General features: G+C 36.6%; 1 protein-coding gene across 1 annotated transcript; it reads right to left on the reverse strand.

The window, feature by feature from the left end:
• Nucleotides 1-417: 417 nt before the first annotated feature.
• On the reverse strand, nt 418-8,938 carry LOC104607893 (putative prolyl 4-hydroxylase 9). The gene is made up of 8 exons (XM_010273652.2): nt 8,642-8,938; nt 8,433-8,549; nt 6,100-6,257; nt 4,927-5,029; nt 3,663-3,758; nt 3,102-3,167; nt 2,888-3,007; nt 418-798 (listed from the first exon to the last, which is right to left on the reverse strand). The coding sequence occupies exons 1-8, from the start codon at nt 8,756-8,758 to the stop codon at nt 712-714; spliced, it is 864 nt and encodes a 287-aa protein (XP_010271954.1). The 5' UTR covers nt 8,759-8,938; the 3' UTR covers nt 418-711.
• Between the last annotated feature and the right edge of the window lie 3,467 nt (nt 8,939-12,405).

A 12,405-nucleotide genomic window follows, 5' to 3' on the forward strand; every position in this document is an offset into this window, starting at 1 on the left:
AGTTAATGAAACAAATAAATTCGAGATCATAAAACTATATTTTGTATTTATATAAAAGGTTACGTTTACCAATTCCAAAATATTTCAGAGGCAAAAATGGTAATTTATTATTAAGGGCATTTCAGTAAAATATGTCTTAATTGTCTCCATTAACAAACCCTCTTCCAAGATAAAAGAAATTAAATACGAAAACGGAACCCAAGAAGATAAATAAAAAGAAATAAACAGACCATTGTACACATTTAGGGGGTGTTCAAAACGTGGCTTTGGCTTTTTTTTTTTGGTTTTGAAAACAAAAACTCACTTTACACCACAATATGTAATGTTTTTAAAGGAGTAAAATTCTTTCTACCGGTATAAGCATGATGTGGCGTGTGATTTAAGGTAAAACTCCAATAAAGTGAAATACATCTGACATCGTTGTTAATTCCGTTTATTGTAATTTAAATATTTTGTTTTTTGCACAGCTGTTCATACAAGAAATGAATTTTAATTATGTGGTTTGGACGGTGAAACAAACCATTCCCAGAAAACATTTCTGGGTTTATGGTTAAGCAAGAGAAAAAAAAATCTAAAGCACATGTTTATGCATTTTGAGGTTAAAAAGCATCCACTCGGCTTTACAAAAAGTAAGACCTACTTAGAAATGACCTCGAAAAAACACAAGTACACGCTAAATACCGCCCCTTTTTTAATAAATGCTATACCACCTTAGTCATCTTGTTCTTGATCTCTAATCCATTTTGTTGCCACCCACTTCTCCCCCTTAATCACTGGACAGCTTCCGTGAAGGGATGTCTGCATTATGCAACCAATGCTAAGATGGGGGGAAAGGTTAAACAAGAATTACAAGCAACCTATGCTACAAAGTTTGTTTGCTAACAAGATCATGGCATGTTAGTATAGACCATCTTGTGCAAGAAAATGAAGAAAAAAATCCTCTAAGCTTCCAAACCAATTTCCACAATCAATTACTAGAGGCATTAGAAACAAAATTTCCATAGCTGTTGACTCTGTAATTAGATAAAAGCGCATTATCAACTTCCAGAGAAAAGTAATTTCACTTGTAAGCATCAGGTGCAATGCACTAACCAATTAAAGTCGTATCTCCACAAATTGCTTTATTCATCCTTAACACACTGTTACTATCATCATCATCATCATCATCTAAGCATGACTTTGGCAGAAATGTGTATGCATAGATGGATAGATGGTAAAACTAGAAGGATGGGATCATAAATGAAGTCATACTAAGGAAGCTAGGAGTAGCTCCAATAGGTGATAAAATGAGACAAAGTAGACTGAAGTAATTTGATCATGTGCATAGAGACCATCTACAACACCAATTAGAAGAAGTGACATGTTACAAGTTGAAGGGGCTAGAAGAGCCAAGAGCAGACCAAAAGGGACTTAGGTGGTAGTAAGAAATGATTTAAGTGCCCATAATTTGATGATGGATATGGTACTGAACAGAACGGATTGGCGAAACAGGATTCATGTAGCCAACCCATAGTTGGGAATCATCATCATCTAAGCTCTGTCCCAACATTGGATATGACACTAAACAGAATAGAATGACCAAACTATATGAACTTAGATTATGATAGCATGCAGCTGAAATATAATGATAACCATCTTAGAGTGGATTACTTAGGTTGCATCAGACATATCATTACATTTGAACCTGTGGTTAAACCTGTTATCCGTCATGCAACAACCTTGAGGTCACAGGTTAAATCCTGGGCCATTAACTAAAAGGATGCCCCTCCCCCTGGAGGTAGTAGTTCAGCCACTCCAAAATAAAGCTATGTTTGCAGGATTATAAGAAGGCCACTTCGAAGCTGATTTCAATAAGCTGTTTCTAATGATGGAAGAGCATCCTTTATGAAACAGCCGTTAGGAATTGCTTGGCTAGGATATTTTTTTTACTTGTTGGTACCAAGGACTAATTAAGGATCAAAAGAGAGATAATAAGCCCGGTGCATGGTAAAATCTCAGGTTGACAAATGTGAGAATGCTGGTTTGAGCCTAAGAGAAACCGTTTTATGCAAAAACAAGATGTCAGAGGTTAGGTCTGTATCCAGGACAAGCATTGAGTAATAGACCTTCAAAGACAGAGAATATACCATATGTACAGCCACATCCAAGAAATGAAGCAGAGAATTGCTCACAAATGAGAGAAATAAACACGCCCACAACCCAAGAACCAGTACAAAGTAGAGCACTAGCATGGAGTATGAGCTCCCCAAAACAAAGTAGGCTCATAGTCAGAGACCCCTCACCGGCTCACCTAGAGAACCATCTGATGATGAATTAGTGATTATTAGAAAAGGAAGTTTTGCCATAACTAAATCCATTAACCTAGCATGTCCCAACTCCCAGATTGAAAACAGTTGGAAAATGTTTTGAATCATCAGATCTTTTTAGGTTTTCAACTTCATAAACTAATAAAACCTACAACTTGTCTCATGTTAACAAAATATATGTTTCAACTTTTAAATTCAGAAGGCTATAGTTTAACTTTTAAAACACTAATTTTATGGCTAACAATTTCCATACGTGGTTCTTTAACGTTTTTTTTCTATCAAATGCTTATTGTTACTATCAATAACGATCAAAAGAAATCTAGCAACAAATTCTTTCACAAACCAAATCCAGAAATGTAAACCACAAGAAAACAAGCAAGTATTTCATATTTCCTAAAGATCTATGTTCAACACACCTTTGCAGACCATAATTGAAAACACTGAAAACTCATCTTTGTCTTGACTGTACATGCAGTCAAGAATGGGAGTTCACAGTTCACACACATTTAAGATGCTTCACCTTGAAAACCCATATGGTTCAAAGAAAAAGAGGAAAATACCAATGAACAGAAGAAAAATACCTGATCAATTGTACCATTTGGGAATACTGAATAGAAAAGAAGCCCATCTCCTCTTCGTGGCTTCACTTTCAACCCAATACACTTTTTGTAATCATAGCCACCATCCATGTTCAAACCATTCTGCAAATCAAACACAAGCAATCATCTAGATACCAATGAACTGAAACAATAATTTATACCGACCACCCACACACATGATCCCTGATTATCTTACCTCAAAAGGGAACATGGTTTCCCCTCCTTCTTCAACATCAGATAGATACAATAGGAAGGAAGCAATCTGCATGAATTTGTCATGTTTGATGTTATAATTCTTAAGTAATATAAATTCATAAAATATAATATGCAAGCAGGTTATATTGGTTTTTCTGCAGGTAATAAATAAGAGGTTGGTTCTTCTGAATAAATGATCATGAGATATGGGGACTATTGACTGGGCATTGCATGTGAATTTTGATTTGAACTATGTTGCAACATTATCAATTGATAGTTTATGTTGGATGCATTTCCAAATATTTGGAAAAGTAAAATACCTCAAAACTAGAATAAAAAATGTTTGCATGTTAGGTGGATTCAAGACATATCTCACCCCCATAGGCATGTCTTATTGCACCAACAAAGAGAAATTTGGAGTAAAATGATGGGTCCAGGTATTATAGATGAATCATAACTCCACTCCCCCCGGAAGATAAAAATGCAAGGAAAATGGTTAAATATGTTAAGCATAATTTCTGTACATCCTACCAGGCAACTGAGTTTGTTAGTTAGAATGTACCCTTTGGCTCTTTTGTGGGCCATATTCAGCCGGGTTGAACACATCATAGTGAGAATTATACTTCTGCCCAACCTCATAGCGCAGGATATTAAATGCCTGCAACATTGTGATATCCCCGTGTTACTCAGAGAAGTTTAGAATAGACCTGAAATAAAAGGTTAACTAATTCAAACCAAAGTAGAAACAAGTGACTGAATATAAGAATCATTAAAAAAAACTTAAAAGATACAAGTTCCAAATGGTGTTAGATTACATTCAAGAATAGGACCTTGCATCTTATTGTCTCCAATTTCATTTAATCACTTAGTTCAATCAATTGAATATATTACAACTATTTGACATAGATTAGCTGAGTCAGTTATAATCTATTCTAACAGCCAATGATCAATGCACTAATAGGATTTTAGGTGGCCTGGAAGCACGCATATCTTAAACTCTTTCTCTGATTAACCAATTAAGATGAAAAGAAAATACGGAGGTATGATTGTCCCTTCCTGTTCATTAGTGATCCCTGAGAAACAAGTGTCGAGTTACAACTTACTTCAATTAGCATAAAAGGTGGTGGAAAAGGATAGAGTAACCTTTTATCATGTATTAAATTTTTTGTATGCCACCAAACCATCTTCATTTAGTTAAAGAACTTAATCAATTCTTCCATCCTTTCTTGTTTGAGACAAACGCTAGAAACCACGAACATGGCAAATCAAATGTTGAGCCACAACAAATTAACAAGAATTGACAGGAGCATTTCCACTAAGCAAGAAACAACCCCACTGGACCTGAGTACATAGTGATGACATCACAGTGACGATGAGGATGGCAATGAAATCATTAATCTAGTAAAGTCCTAAAAACGGACTATTTTAATAGATTTTCAACATAGTAAGATTTCCACATTTTTCCTAGAATATAATGTTTTGTTGCTTGCTTGAAGATTTAAATAGCTTAGAAAAATTTTAAAGAAATATTTATTTGAATTGCAGTCGATGCATTCTTTCTGTTATCATTGGGTCTAAAGCCAAAAGGCATTTTTCCAGCACAAGTTGGGATGATATGGTGGAACCAGACTGTCCATTTGATTTCCAGACATTCCAGATGTCCCATCCCTATCTGAAAGGACAGCCTGGATTGACCATATCATCTGTCCACAAGGCCAAAATTGCATTAACTTCTCTACAGAACCTAATTCAGCTGGATTATATATATATATATATCTGTGTGTGTGTGTGTTCAAAAGAAGTGCCTTTTTTTTCTTAAAACATACCTCTCCATGGGTCCACGGAATCATTGTAACCTTTGCAATTTTTTGCTCAATGATGTCTAAGGTTCCAGTTTCATCTTCTGATGCACTAATAAATGTTCCTGAACTGTTATGAAAAAACACATGAGCCAACAACTACCAACTTATATAAAATGCATAAATTTGATGCTTTAGCAAAATATATTACAGAACTAAAAACATTACTTGTTTCCATCAACATCAAACCTGTAACGGAAAAACTAGATACCATGCTGGAATCATGCTATTGATGTCTATTAGATAGCAGTAGAAGGCTTAGATAAATGTGACAATACGTGCAAAACTAGCACATAAGTAAATGATGGTGTGTTTATTTTTTGGCATCCAAAGTGAAGATCATTCCGATGGATCTCAGGATTTGCTAAATTGGTAATTGAAATCCTAGCTAGGGGAGGATGGGGAGCGACTCGTTGGAATACTGCTTAGCCAGGTTATCCGTCTTCCTGTGGAATCTTTTGTTGTCTCTTGAGTCTTGTGCTGGGTTGCATCACTGGGTCTTTTTGATAACTGTCTTATACCTTCCTCTCTCCTTTATCACAAGCCTTTTGGGGGACAATAGGGTGAAGCCAGGAAGCATATTTTCCATGATTCAAGCTTATCCAATGAGAGGTTTTAGTAAACAAGCCATCTTCCATGAAACCTGGCCTAACCATTGTCTTCCAGTGCATTCAGAAAGAAGGAAACAACAGATTTTTTATGGCAGAGAATCATTGTGAATTCAATAATTGCAGGTATTGGGTGGAAAATATTCTCCTTGTCCCCAACTTATTGCTGGAATGAAATGTAGTAACTTCTGTAATGATTAGCAGAATATCCCACTCCTGTTGTTAAATTGCTGAATATATTGGTATACAAGTCACAATATCAGACCTTGTAGGCTGTTTGACTTTTGCATATAAGGTTGTGCTTATTTGTAATTTTTTCTTAATTAAAATCTGTCTGTTTATAGATTTCATCCCCCCTATTGAAGTATGAGAAAATTCAGTATTTAATTGCCTCAGTTTCTTTTAATGTATTTAAAATCTCTTGTGGAATAAATCTTGGTTGGTACTGTAGACAACCTCTGTGCCTATCTTGAAAATTACATGTTTATGGGCCCAACAGAAAAGGTACAGGCAAATAGTAGAAAGAAGTTACCTTGTTCTTATTCCTTTGGTGTTTTCAGCATTCTCTCCTTTTCGATAAGCTAACGATGAGGGTTTAAGGTTGGCCCTTGCCATTTCAATTATGCGTTGGCATTTGTTTGCAGTGGCAAAATCAGGAAAATATAAAGCACGAGGTGCCCAGCTTAAAACCTACAGTAATAAGTTACAAGGCACAAAGATATAGTAAAATATGGCAGAAAAAATCCTACAAGTAGATTTTCTGGAAGAAGAATCAGACCTAGCTACTAGATAAACTAAAATGCAATCATGAGAACATAAAGGAAATTGCAACTACTAATACCAAATTAGATGAGAATGAGATGTGATGAATTCATCACTGCATGATTAAAATGGTTTTAGATAAAGGCATGAAGGTCTGATGTAAACCATGTAAAAAGTGAAGTTGTTCTAATACTCAAGGAGAAAAAAGGAAGAATCTTGAGGCTCCAAGCATAGCTGTCAGTTATGAAGGATATTTGGCATAATTCTAACTCTGGTACGCACCAATGGGACTAATAACTCATTTGTTGAAACATTGACATGGAAACAAGAATAAGAGATCATAACAGAAGCCGGTTGCTGGTGACTCTCAGGCTTTTCTGTGGAAAGAGGTATGGCTCTCTCACATTCCTTCTAAGGTCTCCTTCTTGGTTTGGACGGCAGCTCATGGTAAATGTCTCTCTAAAGATCAGCTGACCAAGAGAGGTTTGGTGCTGGACTCTCTGAACTGTGTCATGTGTAACAAGGAAGCCGAGTCTGTTGATCACCTGTTCATTCATTGTAATGCTGCTGAAAAACTATTCAGTCACTGCTGTTCCCTATTAAATGCCAGCTGGTGTCTGCCTGATTTATTACTCTCATGGAAGTTGCCGGGCTTAAGTGGAAGAGGCAAGGTGCTTTGGTATGCTATTCCTCACGTGGTGTGTTGGGTCTGTGGAAAGAAAGAAATGGAAGGATTTTTGAAGGAAAGTTTTGCTCTTTAGATGATGTGGTGGTTCAGGCTATAGCTACTCTGCATTCTTGGTTGTCTGCCAAAGATTTCTTCAAATATATCCCACATCATCAGTATTTTGATCATGGCATTTTGTTTATCTAATGTCAAAGTTTGTGTTTTGTATTTAGCCTTGAGAGCCTAGCTTCTTTGGGTGGCTTCTCCGTAAGTCTGTATAGTTGCTGGCTGTACATGGAGCATACTGGATCGATATATGTTATTTGTTCATTACAGTATAATTTTAACACAATACCTTACTTCTTTCTCAAAAAAAGAGTTGATAACAGAAGCAGCAAACAACTAAAAATTATTTAAGGGCCTTAAGACTATTAGAATACCTCCAACTCTGATACACATGAAAACTACAAATACCTATAGGTAGATCCACTATTCAAATGTCATAGTAGAAATAGAAATGAAGAATAAGTAGTAGTCAAGTGGAACCATCCATATTCTACAGCGAAGATTAGCAGAATTTTACAAGACCATCCACCATCAGTTTTTTTTTTATTATTATTACCATCCAGCATTAGTATTCACATTTTTCTATAAGTGTATTATGTATTACCATGAAGAGGGAAGCCCCCTCAGGGCCTCAAGGCATATACAAGGACTATAATAGAGTATACTCAGATATCCTTTTCTTTTTTTCTCAAATACAACAATGGAATTATATATAAAGAACCTAATAGAGGATCATTAATGGATCAAATGTTTAAAATACGAAATGAATGTTTTTCTCCATGAGATGAAGACATGCAATATCTCTGTCCAAGGGAACAAGGAATTGGAAATACCACTAAGAACTACATCTTTAAGCCACAAATGCCAAAGGAAAAGGAATATATAGCGTAATGATAGAGAATCGGGATTCCGATACTTCCAAAAGACTGAAATAGGTAAAACAAAAAAGAAACAGAACATTCGCTCTTATTGTTCAACAATGAGCTAAGGGAGACGTTGTGCTGAACAATATCATTCACCCCAACTTCAATTGATCTGTGGCCGGGGTCCAAAAGGAAAGTCGGAGAGAAGTTTAGAATGGTACATAGTACATATATAAATTAAGCTCCCTCCCTCCCTTCTCTCTTATTTATTTAGACAGCTAAGAATCAAAAGGGGAAAAAAGAATAATAAGAAAAACAAATTCAGAGGTTCAAAGAAAGAGAACCCGTAATCTAATAATGCAATATCTAGTGCATAAGTGAAGGAGTTCAAATTTGAAACTACAAATCCAATTCACTCCTGACCCGCTTTTAGCACATTAATCGTTGTATTCGTTACCAGCCTACCAAAAATGGTGATATAGGTGGTGGTTGGAGAAGGTTGAGCACCTGAAAGGGGATCGAATCAATAGAACTTTCCCCAGTATAGCCGTGTGGCATGGACTCGTACTCTTCATCATCGACTGATTCGAGTGTCCTCGAATTTGGTCGGAAGCTGGAAATGTCCTGCGAGTGTTCGATGGAAGAGTCAACCCAAAGCAATTCGGAACAGTGAGTTCCAAAGAATTCGATAACAAAGCAAAAGAAGAAGAAATTACCTGAGAGAGAAGCATGGCTCCGAAGAAGCCGGCAAGGAAAAAAACAGAGCATGAGAGGAAGACGACCGGCAACCCTACCTTTTTCCCGAGACTCCATGGTCTACCTTTGCCTTTCATCGCCGACGACCTTCAAACGCTGCGACTTTTGCTGAGTACAGCTTCCGACCGATCCAGAGAGGTCGGCCCTTTTTCTCTCTCCTTTTATGCCTTGCCGGTATAAATGAGCACATTCAAAAACCAGTCTACGTTTCGCAAGACTCGCTGAAACAAACGGCGGGAGGTTTTTTTCCCTTCTTCTTTTTTTTTTTTTTCTACTCTTCAAAGTACAAAACTACCCATATTTGCATGGTATAATTGCAAAACGTGTTAATTAGCGTGTGCATTAGGGCCATGTTCTTCTAACTGTCAGGTATCACGTAACGAAGATGAAATTGCTTCAATTATAGGGGCATTTTAGTCATCTGATGGCTTCGTTTGGGCATTATGTTAGAGAAGAAGAAAGTGATAAAAAGGCCAAAGTCAGTTTCCATTTTGCAACTAGAATACTTGATGATGCTGTGTTGCTGTTGCAACGTTCATTGTCGTTAAAAGACTCTTTTACTTATAGTTGTGCCTAACTTTGGGGGTGCAGTCATTTATATATTTATTTCTTTATAAGAAAAGGTTGGGATTGTAATAATTTATGCCCCGCGATTTTATACTATCTTCCTGCGCCGATGGGCGATGGATGGATGGTATATTCCGTATCCAGGATTTTGTTTATCGCCACTTAATGATAAAAAACGAATACATCAGAGATAGGGGGGCTCCCCACTAGCGTCCCAACATGTAACATCTCACCGTATATTAGGAGCATCTCCCGCTTTCACATCTGCGCCCCTTAAGGGGAGACCCTGTATTGAGAGTGACGGGATCTGCTGTGAGGTGTTTTCAATGTATGACAGGATGTGTGTGCGAGGTGCTTGTGAGGCATCAATTGTGAGGAATAGATCCAGTCTCGTATTGAGAATATCTCTCGGTGATAGTATTAGACCTGATGATGCCATCATCGGGAGATATTTCCAATACACGACAGGGATATGCTGTAGAACGTTGTAGGGCACAGATCTGAACTTGCATCTCCCTATCACGTATTCATGTTCATAATTCGAATACATGGCTGGGAGTGGGAGGTGCTGCAGGAATTGGAATTTGTTCCTCACACAGGGCACCTCACAACAATCTCACAGGTACATCCCACCATGTATGGGAACACCTCCCAAAAATAATAACACATAAGTATAGGAGATGTTCTTAATACATGGTGGGATGTATCTGTGAGATCAGTGTGAAGCGCCCTATGTAAGGAGCAGATCCGATCTCGTGCTGAGGGGCGTTTGTGGGATGCATTACTGCCACACAGCACATCCCAATCATGTATTGGGATCATCTCTCGATGAAGTACAAAAAAATGTTTCCCACTGAAGATGTGCATGCGGGGTGCACTCTCTGTGGGTGAGCATGCGAATTCAAATTCAATGCACTGTAGTTTGTCTTATATGCCTTTCCATTTTTTTAATTATTATTGGTTTAATTATATAGTTCAGTGGTGCAAGAAAATGAGTCTCAATTTGCTCCAACTAAATATGTTCTAATGGATGCATTTAGAAACGATGCAAATAAGTGTGAATGCAAATATGAGTCTCGATTTGGGTTAATTTTGCACTGACGATTTTACCTTCTTACCAAACAGATTTTTAGTTGTAATAGATGCAAACATGAATTCCAATAAAGCATATTCTTTTTTTTTTATCAAAAACCCACTTGAATGCAAATTTACTTATTTTTTAGTGATGTAATTTTACATCTTATTATCAATGTAAATATGCATTGGTTTGTAATTTGTCAATGCATAAATGTAATGTTGCCAAACACAGGCAAAAGTGAATCAAGAGTGTAAATTTACCCTGAATCGGGATTTACACTCCATTTACATCTTTTCCAAACAAAGCCAATATGATTTGATACGCATATCACATACACGTTGGTTGAGTTCGAATCAGCTACTAACACAGTGCCAATAATATCCCAACCAACCATTGTAACGGTACATCGGAATATCTTTTCATGAATGATAAGGGAAATGTTCTTAATGTGCAGCTACAATGATCTGTTGGAACAATGTTGGGAGCATATCCTAACTCAAATAAGATAGAAAAGAGATATGAGAAAAGTGCAAGAAAATAAGTGGAGAGAGAGAGAGAATGTGTGGACAAAGTTGAAAAAGTTATTCTCATGTAACACACATAACAGAACTTTGTTGTAAAAGTTACAGAAATATAACATATGAACTTGCATCTATGCCCTAAAGAGTGTGTTCCATATAGCACATCCCAACCGTGTATTGGAAATAGGTGGATTTGAGTCAAGCCAAGCCGAATACCTGGTTATTCGAGCTCGACTCACCGAAACAATGTTAGGTTCGAGTTTGATTCAAGCTAAAGACTTAAGCTTAAATTTGGCTCGGTTCAAAAGCTCACAAGTTTGAGCTTGGTTCGACTCGAGCTTGATAGCAAACCAAGCTTCCTATAAAAAATAAAAATTATACATATGAAGTGATATTTTTATTTTACATACAAAAAATAAGAATTATAAAAATTAGTTATTGTTATACATAAAAAATAACAATATTATATATAATATGTATGTATGTATGTATGTATGTATGTATGTATGTACGTATACATAAAATAAAAGCTATTTATTATATATATTAGGTTCACGAGTCAAGCTTCATTAGACTTGAGCTCGACTCGATTAATATACGAGCCTATATACCAAGCTCGAATTCAGCTTGAAGCTTGGTTTAAATCAAGCCAAATCGAGCTTTCCATGAGCCAAGTTCGAATAGCTTGTGAAAAACTCAATTCATTTCCACCCCTAATTGGAAACATCTCTCAATGACAACTAAGGGAGTTCACATTAAATGTCAAACCGACCAAACTAGCCCGACCCAACCTGAGTTGGTCGTTTTTTCAAAACCACTGGTCAGTTTCGGTTTGTGTGAAAAAATAAACTAACAACTCGGTTCGGTTTCAGTATGAAAACCGAAAGCGAGCCAATCCAACCCAACCCTATATATTTAAATAATTATTAATTAGTCCCTAGTTAGTACTCCTTAGTTCTTCCCAACTCCTTATCATAATTAACTTTAAATTTAAGTAAAATTATTTATTACTTTTATTAGTTTATTTATTATCTTTTTGGGTTTAGCAAGCATTGATGTCAAGGAGTCTTGGAATGGATAGACTCATTGGACTGTTGGAGTCTTCACTCTTCAGTTTTGGAAAGAGAAAAAAAGAGAGGTTAAATAAATATCTATTACTATAAACACGTTGGACTGTTTAAGTGATTGTTGGATACTTGGAGTCTTCGATTTTTGCATGTTGCCTATTGGAGTCTTGGAGCCAAACCGGCTAGGGGTGTTCACATTGTATTGTTTAAAACTAACTATTTTAATTGTCATATAAACTAACTAAACCGATAAATCAACCCAAACTGGCCCTTCATGTTTGGGTCGGTTTTGCTTCATGGTCGATCAATTTTGATTTATTCAATAAGTAAAGTGACTAGATTGGGCTGGTTGAAGAAAATGACTCAAACCGACCCGTAAACACCACCAATGGCAACTACAAGAGATGCTCTCAATGCATGCTGTGATGTGCACGTTGGCACCAATGTGAACTCCTAACATATTGCATGAAAGTAAAGTGAGAAACATACAA

Source organism: Nelumbo nucifera, chromosome 5, assembly GCF_055504915.1.
Source record: "Nelumbo nucifera cultivar China Antique chromosome 5, China Antique-T2T, whole genome shotgun sequence".
Lineage (NCBI taxonomy): Eukaryota > Viridiplantae > Streptophyta > Magnoliopsida > Proteales > Nelumbonaceae > Nelumbo > Nelumbo nucifera.